The sequence below is a fragment of the Delphinus delphis genome, chromosome 10 (assembly GCF_949987515.2).
Source record: "Delphinus delphis chromosome 10, mDelDel1.2, whole genome shotgun sequence".
In the NCBI taxonomy this organism is placed as follows: Eukaryota; Metazoa; Chordata; class Mammalia; order Artiodactyla; family Delphinidae; genus Delphinus; species Delphinus delphis.
Genome location: NC_082692.2, coordinates 52,655,348 through 52,672,136, shown reverse-complemented (window position 1 = coordinate 52,672,136; position 16,789 = coordinate 52,655,348). Strand labels below are relative to the sequence as shown.

General features: G+C 45.5%; 1 protein-coding gene across 3 annotated transcripts in view; it reads right to left on the bottom strand.

The window, feature by feature from the left end:
• Positions 1-562: 562 nt before the first annotated feature.
• FBXL2 (F-box and leucine rich repeat protein 2) overlaps positions 563-16,789 on the bottom strand; it is a 78,582-nt gene continuing 62,355 nt past the window's right edge. The window contains exons 6-15 of one of the 3 annotated variants that reach the window (XM_060022109.1): positions 14,437-14,505; positions 14,241-14,336; positions 13,892-14,018; positions 13,684-13,758; positions 12,248-12,378; positions 8,945-9,005; positions 8,198-8,242; positions 7,664-7,720; positions 2,318-2,530; positions 563-1,672 (exon numbers count right to left, since the gene is read on the bottom strand). In XM_060022109.1, coding sequence (XP_059878092.1) covers positions 1,565-1,672; positions 2,318-2,530; positions 7,664-7,720; positions 8,198-8,242; positions 8,945-9,005; positions 12,248-12,378; positions 13,684-13,758; positions 13,892-14,018; positions 14,241-14,336; positions 14,437-14,505 — 982 coding nt within the window. In that variant the 3' untranslated portion in view covers positions 563-1,564. Of the gene's footprint in view, positions 1,673-2,317; positions 2,531-7,663; positions 7,721-8,097; positions 8,243-8,944; positions 9,006-12,247; positions 12,379-13,683; positions 13,759-13,891; positions 14,019-14,240; positions 14,337-14,436; positions 14,506-16,789 lie in introns of those variants that run through there. The other 2 variants (XM_060022111.1, XM_060022110.1) reach the window with 2 other exon arrangements.

Here is a 16,789-nt window from a genome sequence, read left to right as displayed (position 1 = left end):
TGGTCATTTAAATTTTTAAAATAGAAACTATATTCATAGCTTCCTGCAACAGCCATTTTTTCCCCCACACAGTGGTGTAAATGTATATTTAGATAACTGCTATGGTATACACACAATAAGGCAGCAGAATCATCAGGACTTTAATGCTTATTCTGATAATCCTGTTGATTGATTTATAGAGTTGTATATCCATCTATTTGCCTTCTCTCCCCAGAATGCAGCTGAGGCCTCGTATCCTAAATGCTTCTAAAACTCTCCACCTAATAGAACCGTAACCCAGTTAGAAGTATTGCTCGTCATGGGGAAATTTCTCGTTTTTGCTGTTTCCCTCAGCTTCTCGTGAGCTCTGGGCTCTTCAGTTTGGGGCGTGGTTACTAAGAAGGGTTGGCTACCATTAACACAGAGATGCAGTAAAGGTCACAAATGTGGACAGCACAGAGCAGAAACCAGATCATCTTATCAGATTTCAGGTAACATTAGGAACACCTGAATTTGGAAGATGGATTTGCTCAGATTTGTCTGCCATGAGATAATAGCAATAAAACCCTCTGGCTTAAGCATTGCAGTGGTTTATTCATTTTTATATAAGTCTCAAAGGTGCCAACACTTTACTGATTTTAGTTTTAAGTGTGTAAAATTTTTGAATAGTCCTGGTGTAACTTGATTTCTAAGATTTTAAAATAAACTTGGAAAAAAATCACACCCATTCTACATGCATCCATTATTTTTAATTGATTATATTATAGATAACTTGAGCCTTAATTCTGTTTCTTTAAGGTCCCCCAAAGTTTGTGAGACATGACATGATCAGCTTTTCTATAACAACAACACATTATGTGCCACAGCCTACGCCAGAGCTTATGATTTCCAATCAGGCAACACAAACTGAGTTGCTTTTGTTTAGTTTTTGGTCCCCAAAAGGATATACGACAAGTTGACAGAAACAGAAAGGTGAAGACCTTGCTTCACCCTGTTTAGAGTCCTCATTCTTTGGTGTCTCATGGAAACCTGTTAACTTGCCTTCCACGTAAGTCGCTACATAGAAAACTGTCGGGCATTATGAATTTGCAGTATAGTCACTTTGATAAAGTTGCTATTTAATCTTCAAAGTGGAAAAGTCCTGCTAATCAAAATGGAATCGTTGTGAATAAAAGTAGGCCACTGGCTGAAGTATCAGGTAGAAAATCAACAGCTTATTTTTCTGCTCAATTTGTGCTAACACTAATGGTCTGTTCGAGGAATGCTGACAAAGCCAAGGGCAGGAGTCCTGTACCGAGGGAGGCACCCACCTCTAGAGATCCAGGGCTCCTGCGTGGTCCTGGCTGCACTATGACCACTCTTGCCCTGTGGTAATTGACACAAGGCTTTGAATTGATTGCATCACAGCAGAATAAAGGTAAAAACTATCACGAGAGTTACTGCAGTCCCTGCAGAAGTCTTTTACCTGTAAATGCCTTTCCCAATGGAGAATCAACAGATTTGGATGATGGTGGACTACGTCAGAAAGACTCGGGTCCTCGGGAGGAAGGGACACCTCGTGAAGCCCTGGGCTGGGCAGCTGCTGTCAGAGGATGACACAGCACCTGCACAGCCTCTGTCCACTTCCTCCCACTGCTGTCGGCGGGGTGACAGGAGCAAAGTAGGCATGGACTTTGACATGAGGGAGCTGGGCCTGAAAGTAGAAAGGAAAAGTGTAGTCATAAGATAGTTTGGGGATTGCAGGCATAATCCTAGAAAAGCCCACAGTTCTCCTATAGAATCTAGTTCACTCTACCATTAGGCAGATAGTCCCAATAGAATTTCTGGTGTGCGCTAACGCTGCTCCTGTCGACATGCACGTCTCCCCAAACAGCACCTTTTAAAGACAAAGGGGTGGTCGTTGTCCCTGTGTGCAAACCAAGTAGAGATGTAACAGCTGTAGCACCTGGGGCTGCTTAGGGGTCTAAGTGCAAAGTTGCCTAAACTTAAAGCGTATTCAAGAACGACGGAGGTGAACTACATGCGGAAAGAACGCCACAGTTATTAAGACACTTTATACGTAGAAATTAGCAAAGATCAAGCCTACTGATAACGGCCTTAAGTCCCTTTCCTTCTAGTAAGTTTGCTAATCAACAGACCACATGGAACCTCCACCCAGACCCATTCTAGAAGTCGACTCTTTCCAGGGTGGGGTCTAATGAGGAAATTTAGAAGAAGTCTAAGAGGATAGTTTGCGTAACTATTGGCCCAGGACAGAATGTAGAAAATGGATGTTGATTCTTGGTGTATTTGTCGTTTGCTGAGAAACTGCCAGGTGTGGCTGCTGCCCGACACTTACCCGCATCCGCTTGATGCCCGCGCGGGTGACCTGCTGGCAGTCGTACAGCTCGAGGCGCTCCAGGCCACGACAGTTCTCCAGGTGCTCCAGGGCCACGTCAGTGATGAGGAGGCAGTTGTCCAGTTCCAGCACCCGCAGCCTCTCGTGGCCGCAAGGGCTGTTGCTCAGGTGCAGGATCCCATCATCCGTGATGAGCTCACAGTGGGACAGGCTCTGGAATGAGGGGAAGCACAGATGTTTGCTGGACCCTCTCATTCCAAGGTTCACGGCCCAGGAAGAGCAGGGAAGCCGGCCCAGGCAGCCGACCACTGAGCAGCGGGAGGATGGAGCACAAAGCTGTGGGCCCATGGGCAGCGGCTTCTCTCACCTTCCCGCCAGGTAAAGATGGGAACCGACACTGCAGAGGGCGGTCTGCGCCGTGAGGATCCTGAACTCACCTCTTCCCGCAAACAGCGAATCTACAGCTACACAGGGAACAGCTTCCTCCAGAAAAAAACATAAAAACTGGCTGAACGACTCTCCACGTTGGGCAGATGAGAGAAGGCCCACTTGGAAGCGGACGGAGAGGCTGGGCCAGTCTGTCATGAACCCCGGCCCCAAGCGCGGAGACCCCCGGGCAGGAGGGAACTCATAACCTGGAGCTTCTCACTGAGGAGCGAACGGTTTAGAACGGTTTAACCCCACATTAGGCACCTGAACGTCTAGCTGGAAAAACCAACCCGCTGACCTCCGAGAGACCCAGAGACCACAGCAATGTGAGGAGGAATTCAAAGGACTTTCACACCCGGGCCCTCCCCACCCCCAGGGCCCAGATGATGGAGGGGAGCCCAGCCCGGGTGTGGGAGGCTCGCCTGCTAGGTGACACATTGGGGGGCCTGCTGGGGTGCCCCCAGGGCCTAGGGATGGGCGGGGGCCATCTTTGCACATTCCCTCTGCCGAGCTCCAGCCACTGGATGACATTTTCTTTTTTAAATTCTGGGCTTCTTCCTTCCCGGTGAGCACTATTTCGCATCCTCTCCCGGCCCTGCCTCTGCCTTGCACCAGGGTGCCATCCTCATTCTCTGTCTCTATGTTTCTCTCAGGGGGAGAGTTTCACGTGTGTCTGGTGCCCCCGTTTTTGCAGCTGTTGCCAGGGGACACGTCCATCTCCTGGCCTGCGGGGTCCCACGGGACTGTAACCAATGGAGAGATTGTTACGTGGCTCCCACGTCCCGGGATCAGCAAGAGAAAACACCCAGGAGTCGTCTTTCTCGGAAGGAGGACTAGGAGCTTGTCCTCACGGCTGCAGCCAGGGGCACAAGTTTCTAATTAAACACACATCCAAGGGCTGACTGTAATCCTTCCTAGAGACCCTGGAGGCTGATGCTGTCCTTGCTCTCCCCTCTGCCGTGCTCCAGAGCACCAGGATCTCCCAGAGGGAGCTTTTACATCTGCCTGGTGACCTGGTTTCTATTTCTGGTGCCCCAGTCTTTGTATAAGGTGCCCATGGGATGCTCCTTGCTCACCTGGCCCTGATGGCCAAAGAAGGCTTGTATTCCTGGGTCCCATGGGACTTTAACATGAAAGAGTTCTTGGCAGGCTACCACCCCCAGGGCACTTTACAGACAGCAGGCTGAAACACACCCCCAGCCTTTCTGGGAAAGAGGCCTATTTGCTTGTCCTGGAGCTTACAGGGCGGGCTTCAGGTCTGGTACACATCTAGAGGCCTACAGATGTGCTCTCAGCAAAGGTAGGTGCAGGTACATGCCATCTCTGCACTCTCCCTGGTCAGTATCCCCCCAGACAGGAGTTTACGCCCTTATCTGGGAAAAGAACCAAACAGAGGTCACGGAGCTGAAGAATACAACTGAACTGAAAAATAAAGTAGAAGGTTTCAAGAACAGACTAGATGAAGCAGATAAAAGGATCAGTGACTTGAAGACATGGCAGTGAAAATCACCCAATCAGAGCAGCAAAGAGAAAAAGAATGAAAAAAAGTAAAGAAGATACCCTAACAGACTTATGGGACAATATCAAGTGGACTAATGTTCTCATTATGAGGGTAACAGAAGGAGAAGAGAGAGAAAGAGGCAGAAAAGCTAATGGAGAAAATAATGGCTGAAAACTTCTCTAGGCTGGGGGAGGAAACATCCAGATTCAGGAAGCCCAGAGAATTCCAAATAAGATGAGACCCACGCCAAAACACATTACAATTAAAATGTCAAAAATTAAAGAATCTTAAGAGCAGCAAGAGAAAAACAACTTGTTATATACAAGGGAACTCCCCGTAAGACTATCAGCAGGCTTTTCAGTAGAAACTTTGCAGGCCAGAATGGAGGGGCACAATATATTCAGAGTGCTGACAGAAATGAAAAAAAATTCCAACCAAGAATACTAAACCCAACAAAGTTATTCAGAACTGAAGGAGAGATAGGAATTCCCTGGCGGTCCAGTGGTTAGGACTCAGCGCTTTCACTGCTGGGGCCCAGGTTCAGTCCCTGGTTGGGGAGCTAAGATACTGCAAGCCACACAGCGTGGCCACAAAAAAAGAACGGAAGGAGAGAGTTTTCCAGACAAGCTAAAGCTAAACTAGTTCATCACCACTAAACCTGCCTTACAAGAAATGTTAAAGGGACTTTGTTAAGCTGAAAAGGGCACTAATTAGTAACAAGAAAACATGAAGGTACAAATCTCACTGGTAAAGGCTGTGATAAATCAGGGTGAAAGATAAAACTCTGTGGCATCAAGAAAATAATATAGTCTTTATTGGCTGCAATTCTTTATTCTTTAATAGCTAAAATTCTTAGATAGCTTCTAGGACCAATGAGCTGCATTAATATTTTAAAAGTCAAAAAAACTGGCTCTGGTACTGAAGAGGAAACCAGCCCCCCAATTATCAATAGAACCTGCTGATGACATCCTACAAACTAAAAACTGAAGTAACGAAGAGGATCCTTAACCTCCTTTGAACAAACTTCATGAACTCCTCTGTGTTCTTTTGAATCTGGAGTTCCCCTTGTTTGCAACTGTATATTTGACTTATTTTCAAAGAAACATGATGAGTTTCCCTTTCAAAATGGCCTTCTAGATTTGGTTTTTGTGCGAGTACAAGGTCCTTCCTCCCTTGAGGATCACAGAGCAGTTCCTGGAAGGGGTGGGGTATGTGCACACTTGCCTCCTTCACATGTAAAGAAGAACCAGAAACTGAAGTTTAGCAAATGAGGTGTGATAGTTACCTGGCTCGGGGCTAGTGGTCACTTCCCTCATTTCTTCCTGCTTGCAGATCTTTAGTAAAAGCTAAAAACCAGATTTCAAAATTCTGAATCTATGGAGCTTTGCCCCAATAGCACTGGCTCCTCTGAGCTCCCCAGGCTGGGGGAGGACTCCCTGGGGTGGACCCCTGGCTCCAGCATGGAGAGCACTGTCTGGCCCTCCCCCAGGAAGGTGGGGACCGGCTGCTCCTAAGCGCGTGTCCCAGGCGCACCCGGGCTGCCCCGCACCAAGACTCTGCATCTGTGCTGTGAGACCTGCAGCAGCAGAAACGCACATCCAACAACCCTGAGCTTCCACTCACCCTTGGCTCTACCTGGGGGCTGACAGAGGCGCTGCTACCATGTCCGTAGCAGGGAGAGCCCCTGGAGTATCCGTTAACAAGGATCCAGACACACACTGCTGTGCAATTTCTGAGTGACGATAAAGTCTGTCTCTTCTGATGAATGATCTTTTCACTCTCCCGTGCCTAGAACAGTGCCCGGCGTGTAATGGTCCTCAAGAGGTGTTTGTAGAGTGAATTTGATGAATATAATCAGATTTAATCCACAGCATTTCCCTTTTCTGTGTGGGCTACCAGGCATCTCCAAAGCTAAGTTTAGATTTCAACTGCAACTGTTTCCCTGCTTTTCTGCTAATAATCCTCCAGGTATTTTTCTTTTTTATTTTCATTTGAGGCTCTTATCTTGGACTTCTGGGTTTTATTATAGTTTATCTTTTACTCTAAGTCCCCTTTCTGGAAGTAGCTTGTATGAATATCGGGGAAGATGGAGAAGATTTCAGTCACCAGAATCCCCGCTGGGGAGAACACTATTTGGAAGACATTTCCTGGCCCGTCGCTGAGGTGGGCCTGCACTCCTGAGGAAGCAGGAGTTAGGGAGCTGGTGGAAGGCCTTGTCCCGTGCACACAAGAGACGACACTGCCCAAGGGGTGGGAGTCCAAGTCCAGGGTATCTCCGAGTCGGGGAGAGAGCCCTTGGGCAACAGGGAGGAGGGAGGTTAAAACAGGAAACAAAGCACGGGGCTCCTAACCTTCCCCACACCTCTGAGAAGCAGGCCATCTCAGGGACACGGGGACAAGGGGTGGAGAAAGCCCATCAGACAACTGGTTCTATCAATTATAAAACCAGATCAGAACTAATTTGGGAGTAAAGACATTAGAAAGACAAAATTATCTGCAGGTGTGTAGAGGGAAACAGTTTCAGCAGAGAATCTGGAAACAGGTAGGTTTCTGACTATCTCTGAAGTCTGCCACCAAACTCAAAGTCCCAGAGCTGTCCAAAGCCCAGCACACTTGTGCCTGAGGGAGAAGCATCCAGAAGGAATGTGGAAATAAGGAAAACTGGTGGGGAGAGTAACTCAAGGCCAAATGGAGCTCTAATGATGTTATAAAATCCTAGCCCTTGCTGACAGAGCAAGTTCAAAGGGGATAGAGAGAGCTGGCTTAAAAATCTGTCGTGTATCTCAGGACAGTGGGAAGACCAGACCCCACGGAAGCCACGAGATCTGGGTCCTTTGGGCAGTTGTGTAAATCTGGGCAAGCTTCTTAACCGCGCTGAGCCTCAGCTTCCTCACTGATAAAATAGGGATGTCCATGGTGCCCACATCACAGGGCTGTGTTGGGATTCAGTGAGTCAGTGTATCTGGTGGGAGCAGGCAGCCAAATGGGGACTCCACCCCTGCTTCACATCCAGCAGCCGGATGGGAAACGTGCATGCGACGTCTGCATGGCTAAGAGTGTCAATGACACTCTTCATTGCTCATTCTAGATCTTTCAGTATATTCTAATCCCCCCCCCATAGATATTTGAGCAGATATGAAATGTAATATAAGGATGGCCTCATTTTAACCGTGCTAACTTTCACTATACCCGACATGATGAACATGAATTTGAGTAAGGACGCTGGTCCCTATATTAGGTTCACACCCTAAAATGAAAGCAGTGACATTTAGATACCCTGCCTCCCAAGTGAGCCCAACGCACAGACCTTTGAAACCAAGAATGATGACACCCTATGGAAAGGAAGGCTCTTGCTGTAGTACGAGGGTTCTTTCATCCCTAAGAGGTAAGTAACGTCACAAAAAGCTCAGACTCACCAGGGCTTGCAGTTTAGGACAGTGAATGGAGAGCTGGATGAGTGTGCTGTCGGTTATCTGGAGAGAAACACGTGGTGTCAGTGTGGCTTCTACACCAGAACTTAATACCTAATCCTGCTTCTCCTGAATACAAGAATCAAAAGGTGCAAAAGAGAATTAAAAACTCATCTCAAGCACACTTGGGCTGGGAGCCCGAGGGACAAAGGGACAAAGAGGGTCCCCCGAGATTCTTCTCTGTAGAGTCACCTCATCACTGGACATGCAAGCTTATTTCTCCCTTAAGTTTTGTGAAAATGAGTCCTTTTGTTTTTTTAATGTTTGGCAAAAGATGGTGCTATCCTGAACTTGGCTGTAACTCTGATGACTGAGAACAGCCCAAAGTTTATGCATCCCCCTCCCGTGGCCCTCACAGGTTCCCAAGCCCTTACACCTACGCTGGGGCAAGGAGGGTCCAGACAATGGCCAGTTGGCATCTCTGGTTACGCCTGTCAGTGGCTGAGGGGCGCCCTGCAGAGCTGTCAGGAGTCCACTCACCAAGATGCATTCTTCGAGATCCATCTTCTCCAGGTCATGACAATTCTGAAAAAGTCCGTAAGAGTCCATAAGACACCCCATTCCGAAGGTGACCCAGTGAGCCAGCACTTTTGAGCAGGTGCCCTTTGAATCATATACACTTTGGAAATGGGCATTAGGGCTGCATTTCCTTCTCTCATCCTGGAAAGGCAGTTGTCTGCACCTTCCCAGTGGCTCACAGGTATCAGCACAGAGATTTTAGCCATGGAATGGGCTCTGGGAGGTCGTGGGGGTGGGCGCTCAGCCACGGTGGGGATGGTGGAGGGCTGGGGTAGGAGGAAGAGTGTATCAGCATCCCCAGGAGGTCATGGGTTCTGGGCAGCAGGCCACAGGGGCCCCACAGTGGTTGGCACTGGCAGGGCAGTGTGGAGAGAGAGGGCAGAGGCAGAGCCCAGCCCAGCTGAGGGATGCTACTGAGAGGCTGAGTCGGGGTCTGTGTGAGGAAGGGCATCTCCCGGCAGGGAGGAGGCTCTTCTCATTGGGGTCCCACCTGACCAAGTGAGAGTGAGGTCCACGCCTGGTACAGGACCTGCCTAGCTTTCCAGCCTGCTGGGGAAAATTCAGAACACCCCCCACAAGGACTCTATTCTACTTGGTGCCTGTCATTTCTGAAGGTAGTTTTTTGCACACTCCAAGACCACTCCAATTCACTTTGACTGAGGGAGGTGAATTAGAGTTTGGTTTGATTTTGTAAAACCTCTGTCTTACCCGAGCTAAAAGTGTAAAGCCTGCATCAGTCAAATGGGAACATCGGGCAGCCTCCAAGATCCTGGGATAAGGAGTGCACAGAAGACAAAGTGGCGACTGGTTAACAACAGAAAAGCGTTCTTTACAATGCTCTGGAGTTTATTCCACTCTGTGACACAAAAAGGAGGCTCAGGAGGAATGTGACCTGCCCAAAGTCCCATCCCAAACTTGGTCAGTAAATCCAGGAATCTTCCCACAATACCAGCACATGGTTGCTGTTTTTAGATATTATTCTAATATGTGTTGACTTCTAAACAATTAAAATGTACTTTCACTCAACAAAATCATCTTGATATACTGCATTTATTGAAATTCCCAGTCACCCTAAAGGAAATTTTAAAAATTCACAGCCAATGAAAACATCCATGCTTAACAGGGATGGATGCTTAAATAATATTTTTAAGTTAAATTACTCCCTTATAGCAATAATTTTGACCTCCTTTCTGACCAGTTTTGACCACCTAAATTCCTACCATGCAGAAACATCAAAATTCTCTAGAATCTTCCCTAATTCAACGGTAAGAAAAATGGGGAAAAGGCAAAATAAGACAATCCTCAGAAGGTATATAACCAAAAAAAAAAAGGGGGGGGCGGGGGGTACTTCTTTGGCAGTCCAGTGGTTAGGACTCCACGCTTCCACTGCAGGGGTCGTGGGTTCGATCCTCAGCCAGGGAACTAAGATCCTGCATGCCATATGGTGCAGCCAAAGGAAAAAAAAAAAAGATATCTAACTGGTGTATGAAAAATGGATCAGTTTCACCGATAAGTAAAGAATAACAAAACAAGTATCTTTTTTCTGCCTCTTTTGTAGGGGTTAAGGTTGCTGGTTCTAAAATCAAACTCTACAAGTTCAAATTCTAGTTTTACTTCTTACTTATCATGTGACCCAAGATAAATTATGTGCTTTGCTTTTTTTTTTTTGCGGTACGCGTGCCTCTCACTGTTGTGGCCTCCCCCGTTGCGGAGCACAGGCTCCGGACCCGCAGGCTCAGCAGCCATGGCTCACGGGCCCAGCCGCTCCGTGGCATGTGGGATCTTCCCGGACCGGGGCACGAACCCGTGTCCCCTGCATCGGCAGGCGGACTCTCAACCACTGCACCACCAAGGAAGCCCCATGTGCTTTTCACTGAGTCTCAGTTTCTCCTCTGCAAAACAAGTGAGAATACAGTACCTACACCTCCTAGCAATGCAGTGAGGACTAAGTGAGACAATGCTTGTGAAAGTGCTAACAAAGAGCCTGGAACATATATGAGTTCAACTGATGTTAAGCATGATTAGTATTTTGGTGCCATTATTAAAGTTTTAATATTCACAATATTACATGGAGAATCAGAAAATAAATCATTATTTGTTAAAACTTTTCTTCTTGCTAGGGAAAAATGATAAATAAGGTGGCTGTGATTTTTCCTCCTTCTGTGCATTTAGCAGCTGGTTTAGAGGAGAACCTGGTGCCATTTGGACATGAGGCTATCTGTCTGCTCACATGTCAAAATAATATCAGGGCAACGAATAGCCAAAACAATCTTGAGAACGAAAAACGGAGCTGGAGGAATCAGGCTCCCTGACTTCAGACTATACTACAAAGCTATAGTAATCAAGATAGTATGGTACTGGCACAATAACAGAAATATAGATCAATGGAACAGGATAGAAAGCCCAGAGATAAACCCACACACATATGGTCACCTTATTTTTATATAAAGGAGGCAAGAATATACAATGGAGAAAAGATAGCCTCTTCAATAAGTGGTGCTGGGAAAACTGGACAGCTACATGTAAAAGAATGAAATTAGAACACTCCCTAACACCATACACAAAAATAAACTCAAAATGGATTAGAGACCTAAATGTAAGGCCAGACACTATAAAGCTCTTAGAGGAAAACATAGGCAGAACACTCTATGACATAAATCACAGCAAGATCCTTTTTGACCCACCTCCTAGAGAAATGGAAATAAAAACAAAAACAAATGGGGGATTCCCTGGTGGCACAGTGGTTAAGAATCTGCCTGCCAATGCAGGGGACGGGTTCGAGCCCTGGTCCGGGGAGATCCCACATGCCATGGAGCAACTAAGCCTGTGCACCACAACTACTGAGCCTGTGCTCTAGAGCCCACGAGCCACAACTACTGAAGCCCGTGCACCTAGAGCCTGTGCTCCGCAACAAGAGAAGCCACTGCAATGAGAAGCCCGCGCACTGCAACGAAGAGTAGCCCCTGCTCGCCGCAACTAGAGGAAGCCCGCATGCAGCAACAAAGACCCAATACAGCCAAAAATTAAAAAAAAAAAAACAAACTAAAAATAGAACTACCATACAACCCAGCAATCCCACTACTGGGCATATACCCTGAGAAAACCATAATTCAAAAAGAGTCATGTACCACCATGTTCATTGCAGCTCTATTTACAATAGCCAAGACATGGAAGCAACCTAAGTGTCCATCAACAGATGAATGGATAAAGAAGATGTGGCACATATATACAATGGAATATTACTCAGCCATAAAAAGAAACAAAACTGAGTTATTTGTAGTGAGGTGGACAGACTTAGAGACTGTCATACAGAGTGAAGTAAGTCAGAAAGAAAAACAAATATCGTATGCTAACACATATATATGGAATCTAAAAAAAAGAAAATGGTTCTGAAGAACCTAGGGGCAGGACAGGAATAAAGACACAGACGTAGAGAAAGGACTTGAGGACACAGGGAGGGGGAAGGGTAAGCTGGGACGAAGTGAGAGAGTGGACATATATACACTACCAAATGTAACAGAGATAGCTAGTGGGAAGCAGCCGCATAGCACAGGGAGATTAGCTCAGTGCTTTGTGACCACCTAGAGGTGGGATAGGGAGGGTGGGAGGGAGACGCAAGAGGGAGGAGATATGGGGATTTATGTATATGTATAGCTGACTCACTTTGTTATAAAGCAGAAACAAATACACCATTGTAAAGCAATTATACTCCAATAAAGATGTTAAAAAAAAAAAGTAATACCAGGGCGAGGCAAATCAGGTGGGCACATGAGTGAAGTCCATCAGGAAATGAAGGCTCAGATTCCCTGGTGGTGGACAGTGTGGGACTCTCCACACATCCTTAAATGAACTAGATTACAGTGTCCCACACCCCAATACATCTGACAAAAGCCCAACAACACAACCACTGCCTCCTCCTCAACCCACTGCCAGGCCTTTCTCCTCCTGCAGGAAGCCCTCCCAGTCAGCCCCAAGCTCTGAGTTGCAAAGCTGAAAGCGTGGTGCACTCACTGAAGTCTTGGGCAGTTCAAGGCTAGGGCTGTGAGGGAGGCATCCGTGAGGTTGCCGCAGCCAGACAGGCAGAGGGCCTGCAGCCGGTGGCAGCCCCTGCAAATCTGCACCACGCCTTCATCCGTAACGCGCTGGGGAGAACCAAAGCAGAAAGGAAAATCAGAAGGCACGGGCAACAGTGAAATGGGAGCCGCAGACAAATGGAGTCTCCTGTTAGTCAACTAGTTTAGGTTGCCAGTTACTAGCATTTTATCCTGATAATTTAATCAAAATAAGGTGAAGTACAGGGAAGACAGATATTTATGTTATTTCTGAACAGCTTTAAAATATTCAAGCATTACTAATGGAGAGTAAAATTTTTAAATTCCATTTTTCTACCCAGAATCGTTCGATTTTTTTTTCAGGAAATATTCATAAACTTGTGTTAAATATCAGAGTTAATGAACAGCTCATGAGACTTGCTTAAGTGACATTAATTTTTGGTTGAATTTCTACATATTAATGCTTTAGATATCTACTATATAAATCATACATGTATTTTTATATTGCCTGAAATGTTTTAGAAAACAGCAAAATTAAGTAAATCACTAAATTATTAATAAATGGCTTAGAATTCTATGAATTTAGCCATGAAGATTCAAATTAATCTTTATTTGAATATGCTAATTTATGCAGAAATAAACAGATACATTTATATCATACTTCAAGCCACCTGCCAGTGCTGCCCTACATGCAATTCAAGGTCCTATTTTTGAACAGTGCAGCCCCATAAGGTCAATATTTGCCCAGAAGATAGTTTCTGCTTTACCTCCCACCATTAGGGAACTTAGGTTTATGATTCATTTACTAAGTGCCAAATACAACGGATTTCTCTTTTCTCAAAATTGACATTCTCCTTGAGAAACCCAGGTGGCCATAGCAAGCACCCTCTTCAATTACCAATATTTACAATGGCAGTGAAGAAAAATCATCCTTCACAGGCTAATAATGCACTGATGAAAATCACACCTTGCTCTTGAATATGCCCTTTATATTTCAAAGCACTTTCATATCTGTTATTTCATTTTATCCACTGAGACACCATGAGAGGTGTCATCACCCCCAGTTTATAAGTAAAGACAAGACACTGAGACCTTACCAGGAACTGTTTAGGTTAGTGACTAGTTCACAGCATTCCTGATGTCTTAAAATAAACCAAGACCCTGATCTATGCTGTTTTTAGGGGAAATGCCCATGGCTTTGTATTGGCCTTTTTGTTTAGATTGCTGTTCTTCCATCCTGTGGGAAACTGGGAGATCACATAAGGACACAGGATGTGAAATAAGGGTGTGGCAATCCTCCCACCTGCCTGGGCTGCTTCCCAGCAGGGCCCCAGCAGGTTCCTGACGGAGGGAACAGGAACAGGAGGGAGCTCACGTAAAAGGCATGTTACTTACTGAGCAGGACTGTAGGTTGAGGCTCACAAGCTCATGGCAGTAATTCTGAATGTGCTTCAGAGCTTCGTCTTCTAGCTGAGTGAATGGAGAAAACAAAAAAGAGATGGAACCAGGTGAGGGGACAGTGGGGCACAGGTTCCATAATCACGTGCACACACCTAACATTAGATACACGTTAGACAAGCCAGGCCGTGAGGACTCCCGGTACCTGCGTGCAGCCCCTCAGCAGCAGGGCTCTCAGGCCGCGACAACCCCGCACCAGGGCCTCGATGCCATCCTTCGTGATCTGATCACACCATGACAGGTTCAGGTACTCCAGGTGCCGACAGCCCTCACTGGAGAACAGGAAACAAAACCACACATGTGCAGTCCATCCCACGGAGACTTTAGGACCAACTCTGAGCTTAGTAGCCCACAAGCAGTTCAGGGGAGAGAGACCTCTGTAACCCGAGTCGCCCACTTCCTGTTCCAATGGGACCATGAGAAAGGTTTCAGACACACCAAAATGCTCAGAGCTTTGGGTATTGCTCATGACCACTAACAACAGGTTCTCTTACCTGATCCCCTTTAAGGAGCTGTTTGTAATGGACACACAGGAAGTCAGATCCAGATGTTTCAGCTTGGAACAGAATCTGCTAAGGCTGTAACACGTGCTGAAAAAAATCAGATGCACTAAAGGTATTTTCAACCACCTTTCTCTCCCCTCACTCTCCCCACGGCCAACCAGTCACCAAAGTAATTTCCACTACTTACCTGTCAGTGATTTTTGTGCACCCATTGAGGTTTAAATGTTCAATGTTTCTGCAGTTCTGTGCAAAGGTCCTAAAATGAGAAAACATTTTAAAACTCCCTGCAAGTTGCTAGGCAGCCACTAGAGGGCATGTATAACCATTTACATTTAGAACAATGCTCTTCAAAATTTTATTTTATTGTGGAAAGGATACTTAACGTGAGATCTACCCTCTTAACAAGTTTTTAAGTGTATAATATATAATTGTTGACTACAGCTACCAGTGTTCTTCAAACTCTGATGAGCACATGAAACAACTGAGGTTCTTCTCATAGTGCAGAATCTGATGGTAGATCCAGGCAAATCGCTTGGTGGTCTGCATTTCTAAGACGTTCCCGAGCGATACTAGTGCTGCTACTCTGGGGACACCACTTTGGAAAGCAAAGCCCTAGACTGACTACATATCAGTTGAAACTCTTCTTCACTCAGATTTTGGCGGTCATCTGAGAGTAGAGATCTGGCTCCCTGTTCCTTCTCCTCTGTAGAAAAATCAGCTGGCAGCAAGGAGGCTTGAGTCTTGTGCCATGCTGTCACTTGGTTACCCCAGGGCCCTTCTGGAGAAGCCATCTCCGGCCACCGATAGGGTCAGTAATTGATCAGTATCAAGAACCATCATTTACTGATGAGGACACTGAGCCATGAAGGGTGATGTCCTCAATGATTTGTGGGCTGGCAGCAAGGCCAGAAGCAGAAAATTAAACATCCCTTACTCACCACTTATTCCTTAACATATTCAGCAAGGACTGGCTCAGGTCATCTGCATTTTCCTGAAATATGGCTTCTGCAGTATCTTATAGGAATGAATCCTGATGCTTCCATGCATACCCCTACGTCTCCAAAACCTGGCCTCAAACCAGATGTCACTCTTACCTGTTACTTCCGCTCTGCTACGCTACAGGGAAAGGGAACTCAGCTGGAGCCTGGTGGACTCCCTGAGCTGAGGATATACAGCCAAAAGTCTGAGCAAGGCAATCAGAGGTATCAGAGAAGAGTACAAGAATGGAGAAAATGTCAGAGATCTGCAGAGCGTTCCCCTCAGGAATTCAGTAGAGTACTAGTCAGAGTGTGCATGTGAGGAAGTTACCCAAAGCCAGGGAAAGACTCAACAAGCAGCATTAGAGGGGACAGCAGCCAGAGCTCACCCAGGGCCATGAATAGTAAGTACCCATTCCCACCAGACAACAGTGAAAAATGTCATAATTTGTGGGGCACTGGGTAGAGTACTGAGAAGCGTCTTGCTTCAGGAGTGGAGTACAATTATCCCTAGACTAACCACTGCTTTGGTCCAACCCAACAAATTAAAAAAAAAAAAAAAAATCTCAAAGGAACTATGTCCAAGTAACTCAACTGCATCTCAGAACAAAACTCAAGTATATTTATAGGAATACAAAAATATTCTGCACCCAAAGTAACATTCACAATGTCTGGCACTGAACAAAAAATTACCACCCATTCAAAGAAGAGGGAAAAATATATCCATAATGAGGAGGAAATTCAATCTATCAAAGCTGACCCAGAAACTAGAAATAGCAGACAAAGGCATTAAAAGTTATCATAACTATGTTCTGTAGAATACAGTTCTATGAAGCTGGAGTGAAGATGTTACATTAAACATCTCATGTTTATTAAACATGTTATGTTTATTAAACACGTTATATAGAGACATGAAAGATATACAAAGATACAAATTAAACTTTTAAATATGAAAACCACAAGGGCTGAGATGAAAATTTACTGGGTGGGATTAACAGCAGATGAGACATTGAGGAAGAAAAGATTAGTGAACTTAAAGACACAGCAGGAGAAAGTATCCAAAATGAAATATGGAAAGAAAACAAGAAAAAAAGAACAGAGCATGAAAGAACTGTGGGACAGCTTCAAACAACCTAATGAACGTGCAAGTGGAGTCCCTAAAGAATGGGAGAGTGGGGCGGGGGGAAAAAATCTGAAGAAATAAAGGTCAAAAGTTTTATGACAATTATAAACCTACAAGTCCAAGAAACTCAAAAAATTCCAAGCACAAGAAACATGAAGGAAAATCCACCAAGGCATAGCTTAACCAAATTGGTCAAAACCAGTGACAGAAAAAACATTAAAAGCACCCAGAGAAAAAAGATATGCCTAATACAGAGGAATAAAATAAGGGTGACAGAAGATTTCTCACTGATAACAAAAAAGAAAACAGAGGAGTAGCATCTTTAAAATACTGAAAACAAAAAACTGTCAACATAGAATTCTATATTCAGCAAAAATATTTTTCAAAACTGAAGGGAAAATAAAGATTTTTTCAGGCATAAGTGCTGAAAAAATTCATCA